The sequence below is a fragment of the Lepus europaeus genome, chromosome 5 (genome assembly GCF_033115175.1).
Source record: "Lepus europaeus isolate LE1 chromosome 5, mLepTim1.pri, whole genome shotgun sequence".
NCBI classification, from domain to species: domain Eukaryota; kingdom Metazoa; phylum Chordata; class Mammalia; order Lagomorpha; family Leporidae; genus Lepus; species Lepus europaeus.
The window spans coordinates 62,251,309-62,268,115 of record NC_084831.1 but is presented as its reverse complement, the minus strand read 5'-3'; the positions used below and the strand labels follow the sequence as shown (position 1 = coordinate 62,268,115).

The following is a 16,807-nucleotide window of genomic DNA, read 5'->3' as shown; positions in this document are numbered from 1 at the left end:
TGTACCCATATCTCATATCACACATAAAAATGACCTCTAAGTAGATAAAAAAACTGAAACACAAGACCTAAAAACTATAAGCTTCTTAGAAGGAAATGCAGGATCAGTCAAACTTATGAATTATAAATTTAGAGTTGCACCATTTTCATGACTGGGTAACAAAATTCATGTAGAAAATATTTATAAATAGCAACACTTTAAGTGGGAATGACAAAGCTTGTGATGCCCTGAAGTCACATGAGTAAAAAACATGTATTTAAAACCATTTTGCTTAAGTCCATTCTCTAACATATCCGTTAAATTATTTCCTTTTAATGTAAATACCTATAATTTAAGTAAAACAAAAATTCCCAAGTGTTTCTTCTTGTACCACTCAGCATATTGTAGTTTTCTTTAGCTGCTCTAAGTAAACAAAGACCACATCTGGAACTCTCGTATGTTCTTTGGGCTGCTGATCAAAGTATCTGATCTAAAGCAATGTGTGAAATAATGTCTTTGAGCCAACTTTTTTTTTCATGTACTCCATGTATCATTAAGTTGATTAAATTATTAAATTTTTTTTCAGGGTAGACAGCAACATCTGCTGGGAAGGTTTAGGAGCTTTTGTTTTTTCCTTGAATATGATGGGTGTGTGTCAGTTTGTGTAAAGCACTGAGGCTTATTCCAGTGTGATCTTGCAAGTTCTCTTTCAGACACAAACTTTACTTTGCATATATCCTCGTAGGCTCAGCTATTCCCATTGGTTTATTCATCCAATAGGAATTTACTTTTGATCTCTATATGTGGGCACAGTGTAGCATGTAATGTGGTAGACTTGAAAGCGGGTTCCAGAAAGTTAATGGAAATGTGAAATTAAAAGGTAAGTTTATATTAGCAAAAATTTTGTTGAAATCCCTGCATCTTTTTATTCTTTATAATACTTGTTTTCCACAAACTTGTTGATGAGCCTGTGTCAGACAGGGTTCTAACTTTAGCTCAGCTTCTAAATAGTCATGTAACCTAACTTTCTTAGTCTTAATTTTCTAATCAATAGAATGGAAATGCTCCACCTGTATCATACTATTACCAATTAAATTAAATCAGTTAATATATGAAAGGGCTTTCAGAGGTTTGAAGCATCGTGCTGATGTTTTTCTCTATTTCTGCTTTGGTATCCATATGTTCCTTATATGTAAACATACTCTGTCTTGGATCATATGTTTATAAAAAGGATAAAATGAGCTAATATTAGTTTCTTTTAAAAGTATTCAATGAGTCATGGAAAATTTATGTGTGCTCATATTATGACAATATCAGCAAATTATTTAGTTGGTAAATTGTAAGTTGTTGAGCTACAAAATAATCTAGAGCAAAGGTTCTCAACCTTAGTTACATAATAGAACTTATTATTAGTTATTTTCATAACTCTATTATATAATATTATTATATTATACTCTATAACTCTATATAACTCTATTATATAATATCATTATATTATATAATAGAAGTTATGAAAATTCTCATTACCCAGGTTACATGCAAATTCATAAAATCAGTTTATTTGAGGAAAAGACCAAGGTATCAGTAGTAAAGTTTCTGAACAGATTCTAATGTGTAGCTGAGGCTGATATAAAGTACTACCATTTTGTGAAAGGAGGATAAGGTAGACAGGATCTTTTAAGTGTCTTCACTTGGGCTGGGAAACATAGGGGATAGAAAATAGGATGGATATTATTGCTAAGACGTTTTCATGTGGAATGGGAGTCCAGCCTTCTCTTTCTAATGATATAAGATCCCATCAACTCTAATCCTGTTTGTTAATAATCTAAATGGCTTATGCATGAAAGCCCTCTTTCAAGAAAAATCCTCTGATAAAGAATGTCAGGTAACAAGCACATACATGGTTTTTGTGGCAGATTTCTTTGTTAAGAACATCTATAGAAAGGAGGAGAGAGGATGCAAAGTATCATTATGTTCCTAAAACTGTATATTTGACATACATGAAACCTGTTCTTTTTATAAGAAAAAGTAACATCTATTAAAAGAAACTAGATTTACAGTATTCAGAAATTAATACCTTGAATCCCAAGAGCACTTATGGTTTAAAAGTTACTTCAAAAATTTTATTTTATTTAATCTTATCATTAAAAATAAGGTCAATACTCATTGTCATTAAACTCTTGTTTTTGGAATTCTTGGATATTTTGCCCTGTTTTGTTGTGATGGGTGGTTTGAGTATTTAGATGGTTTTATTTCTGAGGAAGAACATCAAAGTTTACCAAGTGATTCTTTCTGTCTAAACAAAGTTAAATTCTCTGCCTAGGTCACAAATGATGTTTCTTCCTATTCTTTCAATGTCATCAGTGGTAGCATTGCTTTTATAGGGTCATAATTAAAAATACACTAGTTATTTCAGTCACAGTAAAGTATACAGAGATATGTTTTTGTTAATAATATGGCCTGGGAAAGCAGTAGGGGATGGCCCAAGTGCTTGGAGCCCTGCAGCCTTATAGGAGACCTGGAAGAAGCTCTTGGCTCTGGCTTTGGATTGGCCCAGCTCTGACCACTGCAGCCAATTGGGGAGTGAACCAGCGGATGGAAGACCGTTCTCTCTGTCTTTGCTTCTCTGCCTGTAACTCTGCCTCTCAAATAAAGAAATGAATAAATATTTTAAAAAATTCCAGCTTGACCAATTTTACCTTCTATAAATGACTTTTCTCTGTGCCTTCATTTCTTCATTTGTAAAAAAGGAGGTAAGATATTGTGAGGATTAAATGAAGTCAAATGATTAAGCAGGACCAGTTATATATTTAATGGGGTCTGGTGTACCACAAAAATGTGAGGCTCCTCAATCAACAGCTATTAAGAATTGCAAAGCTGGGGGCAGTAGAGCATTAACACAGTGGGGGACCTTTTGAAACACAGGATCTTGTACAACTGCACAGGTGACTGGAAGCCAGGCCTGTGTGTGAGATACATAGTGCAAAACACACAGCAAGCACTCAATGAAACTGTTGTTTCTTCCTGTCCTATTCTCACTTGGACTTCTTTTCCTAAATCAACAAATGTTTTTTCATTGTACTTGGATTTTTTTTTTTTAACCTGAAAGAGTCCAGCAAGTGATAATTTTTTTAAAGCAAAATTTCCAAGCTTTACTGAAATAGAATAGAGGGGTTTCATTGCACTCAGTAGACTTTCTTTGCACTGTTCATGGCATCTGCTTGCTCTTAAAAATGTTCAACAACTTAGTTATTTTCTTTTTGTATTATACTTGACTAAATCTAACATTGGTGCTAGGATCATTTCAGCAGGACTTTTTCTCTTTATGGGTCTTTCAATGCATCAACAGGAATGTCTTATTAAAATGGTGTGTTTGTTAAAACAAAATCCATGTCCAAAATCCATGTTAGAAATTGATGTTACCTTATTGGTCTTTGCAGTTAAATCTCCACAGTTTTCATATAAGACTCTACATAGTTTTAAAATGTTTTTGAGTTTTTTTTCTCCATTTTTCATGCCTTTCTAAATTTAGAGAAGTCTTGCTTTAACACACACACACACACACACGTTAGAGTTTTCCAAAGAAATATAACTTAGGAAAGTAAAAAAAACATAAAATATTTCCATTATGAAAATGAATTACATGACCTCTTTTGGCCTCTTTTTATTTATTTTTATTTTTATTTTTGTTTTTCTCCCTATACACTAAGAAAGATGGAGCTGATAATCATCAAATTCCTTCCATTATTAGAATTCTCAAGCTCTTATATTTCTATTATTGTTTTTTCTATTTCTGCCTTCACATTGCCAGTATTTCTCACCTCTCTCTCTCTGTATGTGTAATGAATTTTTTAAATGTTACTGGTAGTAATGCTCTCATGTTACAAGGAGTGAAGCAGAACTTCAGAGAGTTAATGCCTTGATCAGGGTCACATGGCCAATAACAATAAATGAAACTAGAGCTCCTAATTCTGTAGACCTAGTCCTAGTAGTCTTGAACGTCACAGAGCTCAGTGAAGAAGTGGAGAGGTTACGAAAAGCAAAGGCGATGAAAGAAACCAGCACTGCAAAAAGTGGTGTGCTGAAAGAGCTGAACATCTGGTGGTGATGGAACAGTGGCCTGATCTGAGGTGTTTGCAGATGTTCATGGTGCTCTTATTCCCATAAATTCAACCTATTCATGTGAAGTCAGTGAGCGTGGGGGCAGGAAGAGATGTGCACGATGATGAGTCAGCATGAGCAGACTCCAGCATGACACTGGTGTGGACAATGTCATCCTGAATCGTGAAAAATGCTTAAAGCAACTGTCTTAAGATTTGTAGCTAGCAGGAGAGGATGTACTTTTGGGATTAGTGCTAGTTGCTAAGATGTTTTTTAGGTTTTCTCACAGTCACCCTGAAGTATTTATTTCTGCATTTCAAGGCAGCAAAAACCATGAAGGCAATAGGAATTGTATTTAAGTTCTTAATATAACCATGGAATGCTTAGAATATTCTCTCAGTTTGAGTGCCCCCTGATGTTATCATAGCTGTGCATCAAAAACATTTGAAAGCTACTAAAATAGATTATTTGAAAGAATCATAACAATTTGCACTTAATAGGAATGGAAACTTTAAGTAATCTTTTCATTTATCAAACTTCATAAAATTATGTACTATTTTGAGAAACAGTGTTCAGGTGGCCTTTAAATTTAGGATATTCAGACTAATTGCATGCTAATACTAAATCAACTGTTCAAAGTCAGTGAAACCAAAGGGCTTTGATTTCATTATATTTTTAAACACATCAATTCTGGTAAGAAAAAAAGAATACATAGTAGCCTAATAGAAATAACTAAATCAGAGAAGTGGGTTTGAGGTTTTATATCTGTGCTGTGGTGGATACGAATGATTTTCTAGTCTCACAAGATTCCTTGGGAAAGCATAATTTAAAACTTTATTAACTTTTTAGAATCTTTTGGGGGAATTATAAACCTCACATCATTATCTGATTAAAGGCACATGTCTAGTTTATTATTTTTTGAAATCCAACACTTGGCCTACATCAAAGCAGGAAAGGAAGAAAATTATCTTAAAAAGAATATCTATGATTTTGGGAGTGATTAACACATAATCGCAGCTTCAAGAAGGGTACTGAGACATAGAGACAATGCTTAAAGCAGCTGGTGTCCAAATGACAAATGGCTTTTAATATGAAGCAAAAACTGCAGAATGAAGTTAATCTTGTTCCATATGTTTACAAAATAAGGTGGGGTGACATATAAAGCTTTGAATAAGCAATAATAAAGTGGAACCTTCATAAACCATATTAAGGAGTTAAGAAGTCAGTGGGAGCCTTGCCTAATTATCTGAAGAATGAAATAATAATTTTGTGAGATTCTTAAGGTCTTAACGTCTTCTTTTCTAAGCTTAACATAATTCAATAGATGAGATCCCATTTAATTTTCTCATCCTAAGGGAGAAAAATAGATTCTACCATGGAGAAGCAAATCCTAATTTTAGGCAGGGTAGGAAGTACAGCAATTTGTTTATGCTACAAGGCATTTATCAGTAACTTCTGGAGCATTTCAGAAATATTTCCCTTCTAACTGTTGGTAATTTTCCTCCTGGCGAAGCTTTATCTCTGCATACCATTCAATAACCAGAGGACAGAACTTTTAGAAAACGTCTTCCCACAAAAACAGGGGAATAATACACTTTCCTTTTCACACTGTTAGTTTCATCTGAGGCTTTGGTGAATATACTGAATCCGTCTGAGCTCTTTCTAGCACTCAAATTCTGTTCTATAGAGTCACCTTTAAACTAAGAGAAGGGGATAGAACAGTATCCAAAAAACTTCTGATGTTACTTTCTTTTATGTGAAATAGGCATTTATCAACCTGTAAATTCCTGTATGTTAGTCCTTAACCAGTGAACATATGATTTAATACCTACAAAGAGTGTTCCACCCCATTCAACATGGTAATAGCAGCATGTCTGCTGGACCACATTAACGGGGGAAGGCCAACTCTACATTCTTCGCGGATTTTCCTGAAAACTCATCCGTGATTAAACAGCACTTCTCACCTGCTCTGGATAGCCATCCATACTCCTTTGCCCTTTAGTTTGAATTAAGCACCGTCCAGGCTGAGGTCCCCGGGTGGCCTGTGAAGAGGGGATCTGAATAGGCAATGGTGACTGAAATTGCTGGATGGTCACTTTGTTTATATTTCCCTCATAAGGCTGCTGCTCCCGGCTGCGATGCTGAAGGCTTTGGGACCCCATCAAAGTCTGGATGTGGCTGCCTGCCTGTGGAGAAGATAATCTGTCAGGCAAAGACTCATGGTGCTGAAAGGATGTGATCAAAGTAGCAAACATGTACAGAACACCTCTCGGGTAAAGTGGCATCATTTGGGCTTTCAGCCACAGCTGGAAAGGATAATGAAGAAACAGTAAGAGGCTGCCTACTGGGGTTTGTGAAAATGTTAACACTGGAGCAAGGTCGCATTAAATACATTCATGGTTAGCTGGCGGCTTGCCAAAGATTATCTCAACTCCCATTTTAAAGGAACAAAATTCAGTAGGAAAAAACTCAAGAAAAAGAATTAACAATTTAAAAGTAAAGTAAAGTGGAGCTCTATGCAAAATGCCAGAGGTGGAGAGGTGGAGAGGGGAGAGAGAGATTGAGAGATTGAGAGATTGAGAGATTGAGAGAGAGAGAGAGAGAGAGAGAGAGAGAGAGACTAATCAATTTCACTCTGGGGAGAAAATGATAGAACTATTTCCAAATTTTGAAGCAAAAGAATTGGACCACTACTTTCCTTTTATGACACAGGTGCATGGTAAGCTTGTTCTGGTGAGTTTAACAAACATTTATTAGTTTTTTACACTAATAAATCAAGAGTATGCGTTTTGGGGCTGGAGCTGTGGTATAGTAGGCAAAGGCACATTCCATGAGCGCACTGGTTCAAGTCCCGGATGCTCCACTTCCATCCAACCCCTGCTAATGTGCCTGGGAAAGCAGCAGAAGGTGGTCCAAGTCCTTGGGCCCCTGCACACATATGAGAGACCCAGAAGAAGCTCCTGACTCCTGGCTTTGGATTGGCCCAACTCTGGCCATTGCAGCTACTTGGGGAATGAACCAGCAGATGGAAGATTCTCTCTCTCTCCTCTCCCCCTCCCCTTCTCTCCCCTTCCCTCCTCTCTCTCTCTCTCTCTCTCTCTCTCCTTTCTCACTTTTTCTCACTCTGCCTTTCAAATAGCTAAATCTTTTTTTTTTTAAAGTATGTCTTTTGGAATGTCAAAGTTACAAATTAATCATGTGGTAAGTGCTTGTGAGTATCTGTAGCCTGTGAAGGCAGTAGATACGGAATGTTGTTCAAAATGAATTTTGCAGAGAACACCATCTCATCATGAATTTTCAGAGAGATTTATCAGCACCTCCTATTGAAATGATGATGATCACTTGTTAATCCATAAAGTCAAAGGAGAGAGGGCAGGCTCACTGGAGTCTCCCATCTTCAATGATATGGCCACAGCTCTGCTTCATTATTCATTATTTTCTCACTTTCATGCTAGCATTAATTCCTTTAATCATTTAATATGATGTCTTTTCTACTAAGCAAGCAGTACTCTTTGTGAGTTGGTAGCACAGAATATGCCTATTTAAGTTGAGAATTATTAGACCACCATGGGAATAAATATTAACAATTATAAACATTTTTCTAGCACTGTACTTGGTACTTCACCCAATAGTACTGAAAGAGCTGAGGATTTACTTCTTGCATCCATTTCCTTTCTTGTTGATTATTAAAAAGCTTTTATTTATTTGAAAGGTAGAGTTTCAGAAAGAGACAACAGCGAGTGACCATGAGTGCTCTCATCTTCTGGTTCACTCCCCAAATCCCCTGGCTGAATGTTGGAGCCTGGAAATCCATCTGACCCAAGCATTTGGGTCATTTTCTGTTGTTTTCATAGGTGAATTAGCAGGGATCTGGATAAGAAGTAGAGCAGCCAGACTTGATGTGATGCCTTTAGGGGACGCTGACGTCACAGGCAGTAGCTTAATCTACTGTTCCACAAAATCAGCCCCATCTTGGGATTCTTTTAAGTACAGGTAATTTTGGAACTCAAAAATGAAGTTCATCTTAGAATTCATTAACTAGGAAAGCTTCAGAATTTTCCTGATTAAGATTTTTGATTACTATGAGAAAGGCTAGAGGAACAAAGGGATAATTATTAAATATTCAATACAGAGATTGATTATATTTATCTTAAAGTTCCTAAAGTAGAGCAACGTAACAAAGAAAATGTATTGACAATGGAAGATCACTTAAAGAAGAGAGACACTGTTGGATTACAAACCAGGTAATTTCAAAAGAAATTATTATTTGGTAATATTAAGCACAAAATAAACAAGCATTTGATGTTAGTTCATATGTCTAGTTGTCTGTTTTGGTATCATGTACAAAATATTACATTCACAAACAGTAAAGATATTTCAGTCATGAGAAACTGGAGGAAAACATGCAGAAAAAGAATTTCAGTTATACTAGCACAAAGTAAAAATGATAACCAATCTAACATTGTCCAACACATATCACCATTAATCACAGAGCTATAACATCATCAACATCACTCAGATAATCTCACAAATGAGTATCCTGGGTTGTATCCACTCCCTCATCACAAATCTTAGTGAAAGGTGTCACTGCAACCTTTTTAGCCAGCCATACCAGAAGATTGTATGTCCTCTCTGGTCAAGTTTTTCCTTATTGCAAATTCTGTCCTTCTATGGAATTTTGTGTCCATTTTTTTGGTAGGAGAGGGAAGCCATGATAAACAGGATCATATTTTGGTTACTGTATTTTGAATGAATTTGCTGTCATGCTCAGTTATATTGAAGAGAAAATAATGTTTTAGAGTTAGAGGAGGTGGGGATGGAGGCTTTCTGAGGCTGACTGACATGCCTATAAGCAAATAGATTCTTAAATTTATAACTTTTTCTTCTCCACTGGTATAATAAACAAGAGGAAGACTGACAGTTTAATTGAAAGCAGTCACATAGATAAGCAAAGAATTTTTGAACTCAAACTTAGAAGGTTCCAGAACAAAGTTTTGTTTCCATGATGCATAATCTACATGAGAAAATCAGTAACAACTCCTTAACAATTACATTGTTGATTAGGCTATTCTGGTTGTAATTTATCCAAGGATAAAAACCTAATTCTACATATTACAGAAGTGTCATAGCATTTAGGCTTATTTTTCTGGTTTATTTTTTTCTTCCAATAGAACAATTTGAGCTCAGAATTATGCTGATATTGAACTCTTTAAGCAGGGAGGGGAAACTTTTTTTTTGCTGAGGGCCATTTAGTATTTATAACATCACTTGTGGGCAATATAAAATTATCAATTTAAAGATTAGCCTGCTATAGATTTATTGAATTTTAAGTCCCATCTGTGTTTGCCTTAGCAGGGCCAGACCAATGATTTCATGGGCCTTGTATGGCCTGCAGGGCCCACGTTCCCCACCCCCACTTTAAGGCAGTCATCATATCCTACTTACTGTTTTTAATGGCTGGCATAGTAAATGGCTTTAAATAAATAATAGGCACCATCCTAACACTTAGTGCCATTGAATGGGTTAAAACATCTTACACATTTAAAGAAGTTTAATCTTGAAAATAGCACAAGAGGTAATTATTATTACCCAATTTTACTAAGTCAGAAACTTCACTTGGGAGAAGTTAAGTAACTTTTCCAAGTACTTTCTACAACTGGTAGACTGGCAGGACTAGCAGTTGAACCAAAGCTGGCTGACTCGTAAGATCATGCCATTAAATATTACATTATATTGTAATTTTATCCTCCCTAAATTGGCAACATCTCCCTAATAACGTAACCATGTTTTGAATAGCAACGATGAAAAGGAGTGAAAAGATCAGGTTGTTGAGGGAGGACATATTCAATTTCTTTAGCAGCTCCTCAATTTGCCAAAAAGGACGAGTCATTCCTTAGTTAGTGAATTAGATGTATCATCTACAGATACTATGCAAGTGTTTTGAATTTTATAGTTAAGCAAATATGATGATACTTTTGCTTTTGATAATTTTTCCATTACTATGGAGCAATGAGGCTCATGTTCTCAGGGGGGTGGCTACAAGGGTACACGGAATGATCACGTCATAAAGTGATCATAAAGATCATGGCATAGTCACAGCAGTTCTTTCACTCTTGTGCTACAGGTTGTGCTGATTGGCAATGAGGAATGATAGCTACAGAAAGCCAAGAATTAACGCAAATTTTTTAAACAGTTAAACAAACATAAATGATGTAAGACATCTAGAGGGATAGTGGTACAGGAAGATTATAAAGAGGAAGTGTTTTGTTTCTATTTTTCTGCTTGGCACAAAGGCTTCAGAAAGGTAATAAAGACACTCATGATAAAGTACAAAGCAGTGATGAAAACTCAGAAATGTCAAAGACTGGATTTGTCCAAGCAGAGGGTTAGCTATAACACTGACTCATACCGAAAGGAAATTTGAACACGATGATTTTTGCAAAGCCTGTGCTACACATTTTGAATCATAAAAAGAAATAAAGAGTTGACATTTGTTAGGAACTTTCAAGGGGAGGTTGGAGAAAATAATATGTATTTAAGGAGGATAGTGATGGAAATGATATTTTCAAGTTGTCCCAAAAACAAACTGTCTAAATTATAGGGAAAACTCCAGCATCCATAGGACCCAAGGAAACATTTATTTCAAAATCACAGAAAAGAAATGCTGATTTGAAACCAAATGACACTGCTCATGCAAAACTCATCCCACAGATAATCAGTCTTATTATGTGGGAATTGAAAAGGTTTGGAAGATTTTGTTTGAATAAAAGAAAGGACTTTATTACTCTGAAAATGCTTTGGTTAACACTGTTCTTTATAAAGGTGTTGAATAAAAAGTGTATTATATTATCCGGTTTGGTCATCTGTTTTACAACTCGTCTTGGCTCTTGAATCATTTGGGCTTGCTTCCAAATACTGAGCACAACCTCAAAGATGACAACGTGCGCCACTGAGAAAGTTCAAGAGGATACAAGTCTTCTCTAAAATGAAGTCTAAAACAGTTCAAATAATGTCTTGTGGCAGGGTCTATAATACAGAATCATTTCTCAGGACAGCTAATTAACTGATTTAGAGAAATCAACTGTCATTTAAATGAGTCAGATTGAATAGTTTTGTAAAGTAGCAATAACAAAACCCCAGCCCTATCAGTCTTCTATTCACACCATTTATTCTGCAGTGTTCTTTTTAAAAAAAAAAAAGACTTTTTAAGATTTACTCATTTTCTTTGAATGGCGGGGTGGCACTAGATGGGAAGAGAGAGATCTTCCATCACCTAGTTCACTCCCTGAATTGCCTCAACAGCCAGGCCTGGACCAGGACATAGCCAGGAACCAGGAAATCCATACTGGTCTCCCACCTGGGTTGCAGAGGCACAAACTCCTAGTTGCTTTAGCAGGGAGCTAGGTTGGAAGTGGAGCAGCCAGGACTTGAACCAATGCTTCAATGTGGGATGCCACCTTGCAAGAGATGGCTTAACTGTGCCAAAATGCCAGATCATTATTTTGTTTTATGTTATAAACTGACAGTTTCTCTGAATTTATGTCTAATATTCAGTGAGAACTAAAAAATAGTTGAGATAATTCTTTTTGTATTATAATTTAATACATTGTTTTTTATGTATTAGTATAATCATCATTTTGCTGGATTTGTCCCTGAAAGCAGTTTCATCACTTTCACAAGTGGGTTTGCTGATAGGACTGAGGTTATTTTGTGGAAATGGAGAAAGCACTGAACAGGAAGAAATGGTAGTAATCTTAGACGATAGAATTAGGAAGATTATGTGCTAAATTATTGGGAAACAAAGTTAACAAACAGAACTAAATTCAATACACTGGAAGGATCTCTGCTATGTTTTGGTTGTGCTTATGATTCCATTTGTTTGAGATTCACAAAGATAAATAACTCAGAAGTTTCAGATGAAAGAAAATGAAGGCTTGGGAAAATATGCATTTTAAAATCTCTAGTAATTTTTATTTGTGTTGGGTCAAGAACAACAAATTGAAGAGATCAAAAATATATTTCTAAATATATATCTGGTACAGGGTTTAATTCTCTCTTCTGAAAATGGAATGGAAGAAATAATACTAAATTTGCCCAATGTACTAGCTAAATAAATGTCAAATATATTCCCAATATTGAGGGTCATTACATATTGTAACAGGGATATAATTTTATGAGATTTTTTTTGGGTGAGATGGGTGGGATATAATACATAGGTAGCATAATATACTTGTTAAGAAGATGTTGTAGGATCTGAGCACTGAATTCCAATCCTGTGTTTCTCAATTCCATGGCCGTAGCTCCTTCTCTCATAAAATTGTGAAGACGATATGAGTATTTATGTTAATTGTCAAACTGATTTGTCCCCCTTCCTTTCTTTGTATTTTGATAGGCTAGTTTGATGCCAAAATCTATGTTATCTCATTTGGGCATCAGAAGATGAATTTGCAGAAGGAAATTTAGAAGAGAGGAGGCAAGAGGATTTTTTTTTGTCCTGCCATCGACTTTTGGTGACACTGGATTCTGCTGGCACAAAGCAGTGTTTTGTAAGGGCATTCAAAATATGTGCTATTTTCGAGAAATTAAGAATTAGCTACTGGAGATGTGGTGAAGCAATAGGGCCTTTTGTTTCAGCTCATGTGTGGAAGTGATATGTGAAGGCAGTCATATCTGACTTACTGAATAGCTGTGAGTACATTCTTCCATGACCAATGAAACATAGTCTACCTACAAAACACAGCCATGGAATTGGAAACTATTAAGCAAAATGAAAAACAATGGAGCATAAATAATAACAGAATGATGAAGCTAGGACTAACTCTACACATTTTAACCTAGTCTTTGTTGATGATACTGACATACATTCCCAAAATAAAATAAAATGAAAAATATTAGCAATAATGACAATAATTTAATAGTGATTTCTTTTATTATTAAGATTTCTGAGAGGATATGGGTAGTGAAGGAAAGTGGAGTAAAGTGGCAAGATGTAGAATCTTATTTTGGCCTCCTTGATTTGGTAACAATCCTTGATCATCTGCCTCCTGTTATCTAGATCTTTAAATTACACACTGAGTCATGGACAATTGTATTGCTTTGAATTAATTTTGCATTTTTTATATTTCTTACAAAACAAACATAGTATAAATATTCTAGGGTTATCTCAATTTTCTGAAAAAGAATCATTAGTTAAAGAACACCTATGTCAAATATTGATGAAATAAATATTTTAATTTGCCATCTTAATTTTGCTTTAATCTGTGGCAAGTTTATTTACTACTTCTGATTTAGTAGCTATTTGATAGACATTCTTTTGACTTTACTTTTTTAAAGGAGTAATTTAGAGTCAGTGTGGATGTGAAGAATCCCCTGATTTTGTGACAGCGATGGCCTTCACTACTAGAAGATAGTAGTATTGTTGCTCTGGTGTGAGAAGATAAGAGGGTGTGCTTTTAGAGTTAAAGAATGACTTTGCATCAAGGAAGAAAAACCAACAGTGACTGTTAAACTAAAGAATATTTTATTCAGCTGTCATTTTTGCTTTAAGTTAGAGAATTTTTCCATTTATATTTCTACAAACTTTTATCCGTACTATTTGTAAAAATATGTGAATAAAGGATACCAAATCAATTGATTTAAAGTATACCATTGAGGTGCCAGTGCTGTGGCATAGTGGGTTAACACCCTGGCCTGAAGTACCGGCATCCCATATGGGTGCTGGTTCGAGACCTGGCTGCTCCACTTCCTATCCAGATATCTGCTATGGCCTGGGAAAGCAGTAGAAGATGGCCCAAGTCCTTGGGCCCCTGCACCCATATGGGAGACCCAGAAGAAGCTCCTGGCTCCTGGCTTTGGATTGGCACAGCTCCGGCCATTGTGGCCAACTGGGGACTGAACCAGCAGATGGAAGACCTCTCTCTCTCTCTCTCTGCCTCTCCTCTCTCTGTGTAACTCTGACTTTCAAATAAATAAATAAATCTTAAAAAACATAAAGTATACCATGGAACAAAAAAAAACTTGGGGGAGCATTCCCATATGGCAGTACAGCAACAGGATGATCCAAGTCATATGGGGCAAAATAGATAGTTAAAAAGGAGAGAAGATACACTCAGGAGAAGAGCCATGGGAAATTCATGACAGGAAGCCCAGAAGACCAAGAGAGACTGGGCAGATTCACACTGAAAGGGCAAATAAGAATGGGAAACAGGGGAGGCATGGCAGAGGTACAGATGAGGGAGGCTGGCACCAGCCCCCAGCAGACCAGGTTATACAGGAAATTTTGGGTCCATGGAGCTGCAAATAGCAGGGAGGGGGAGCTGGGTGAACTGCTTTGAAGTTCTACATGGGGGGGGGGGGGAGGGAGAGAAGGTATAGAAGAGCAAAGAGAGAGCTCAGGCAGCCCCCTGCCTATCTCCATTCTTCCCCTCCCCACCTGGAGCTGCAGCTGGCTGAGAGAAGCCATCTTGTTTGTTTACATTTTCAAACATAAGCAGGGGACTGCTGCCTTTGCCTCCTGTGCACACACCCATCAATTGCGGGGGCTACCTCACCACACCTCCCACCCAGGAATGAGGACCATGACATTTCAGAAGAACTTCTTCCCCACTACACAAGCTGTACAACAAGGAGAAGTCCTGAACATCGAAAACTTGAGCCCGTTCCATCCACCATTGAGATGCAGGCCAAGCCTCAGTAGAGGGGACTTTGCACACTGGAGCTCAAACCCACCTTTGCCGGCGTTGCGGCTCAATAGGCTAATCCTCTGCCTTTGGCGCTGGCACCCCGGGTTCTAGTCCCAGTCAGGGCACCGGATTCTGAACCGGTTGCCCCTCTTCCAGTCCAGCTCTCTGCTCTGGCCCGGGAGTGCAGTGGAGGATGGCCCAGGTCCTTGGGCCCTGTACCCACATGGGAGACCAGGAGGAAGGACCTGGCTCCTGGCTTCAGGCCACGGCGGCCATTGGAGGGTGAACCAACGGCAAAAGGAAGACCTTTCTCTCTATCTCTCTCTCTCACTGTCCACTCTGCCTGTCAAAAAAAAAAATTAAAAAAAAAATTTAAAAAAAAAAAACAACCCCGCCTTTATCACAATTGAGAAGTGAGCTGGGATGTAGTAGGTGGGGCTCTATGCTTCCACTTGCAACACACAGACACATAGCAGCTCATAACAGAGGGAAACTTCACCACGAGAGAATCTCCAAAGACAAAAAGAAAAAATGCACAAATGCTGACAAAGGAAGACCTAGAAAAGAATAAGGAAGACACTATGAGTCCCCTAAAGGAACACTACAACTCTTCAATAATAGAAGGTGAAGATGAAGAGATCGAGGATATGCCAAAAAAGGAATTCATAAAATTAATCATCCGATTACTTAGAAGCAATCAGAAGCAAATTCATGATCTAAATGAAGAGCACTCCCAAGAAATTGAGATATTAAAGAGAAGTCAGAATAAAATACTAGAAATGAAGAATTCAATAGGTCAAATAAAAAATGCAGTAGTAAGCCTTAACAACAAAATAGGTGAGATAGAAGAACGAATATCAGAACTAGAAAACAAATTTCTAGAAATATTATAGTCACACCAAAAAGAAAAAAAAAGAAGACAAAATTAGAAAACTAAAAAACACAGTTGGAGATCTACAAAATTCTATCAAATGACCCAACATAGGGATCCAAGGAGTTCCAGAGGGCATGGAAAGAGAGGAAGGATTAGAAGGCCTTCTTAATGAAATAATAACAGAAAACTCCTCCAGTCTGGAGAAAACAAGAGACATCCAAGTATAGGAAGCACACAGAACTCCCAATAGACATGGCTAGTAAAACTCTCCACAGTAAACATAAAGAAAAGATTCTAAAATGTGCATGAGAGAAATGCCAAATCACATTCAGAGGTAATCCAATTAGACTCACTATAGACTTCTCATCAGAAACCCTACAGGCAAGGAGAGAATGGCAAGATATAGTTCAAGTTTTAGAGGAAAAACTATCAATCTAGAATACTGCACCCTGCAAAGATTTCATTTACAAATGAAGGAAAAATAAAGATCTTCCATAACAAACAGAAATTCAAAGAATTTGTAACTACTCACTCAGCCTTACAAAAGATGCTCAAGGGTGTGCTACACACAGAAACACAGAAACAGAAACATCATTATGAAAGAAGATGAATGCAGAAAATGACCCTTAAAAGTACAAAGGAAACCAAAATACAAATTTAGGAATATTTACAGAAACATGACAGTGCAAAAAATCGGTACTTAACAATAGTCATCCTGAATGTATATGGTCTCAGCTCTCCAGTTACAAGACAAAGACTGGCTGAATGGATTAAAAAAGAAAACCCATGTATTTGCTGCCTACAAGAAACAAATCTTACCAACAAAGATGCATGAAGACTGATAGTGAAAGGATGGAGAAAGATATTCCATGCCAACAGAAACCAAAAAAGAGCTGTTGTAGCCATCCTAATATCAGACAAAATAGACTATAACACAAAAACTATTAAAAGAGACAAAGAAGAGCATTATATAATGATTAAAGGATCAATTCAACAGGAAGGTGTGACTATTAGAAATGATATGCACTTAATTACAGGACATCTGGCTATCTAAAAGAAATGTTAATGGATTCAAATTGAGAAATAGACTCAACTAAATAGTAATGTGGGACTTCAAAGCCTACTTTCAGCAATGGACAGACCAACCAGAGAGAAAATCAACAAGAAAACA

At 36.7% G+C, this 16,807-nt stretch overlaps 1 protein-coding gene across 1 annotated transcript in view; it reads right to left on the bottom strand.

Moving 5' to 3' along the window:
- Positions 1-16,807, bottom strand: part of LRRC7 (leucine rich repeat containing 7) — a 594,815-nt gene that overhangs the window by 46,667 nt on the left and 531,341 nt on the right. Inside the window, exon 24 of the mRNA XM_062193395.1 lies at positions 6,045-6,266. Within this exon, the coding sequence (XP_062049379.1) occupies positions 6,045-6,266 (222 nt within the window). The remainder of the gene's footprint in view (positions 1-6,044; positions 6,267-16,807) is intronic.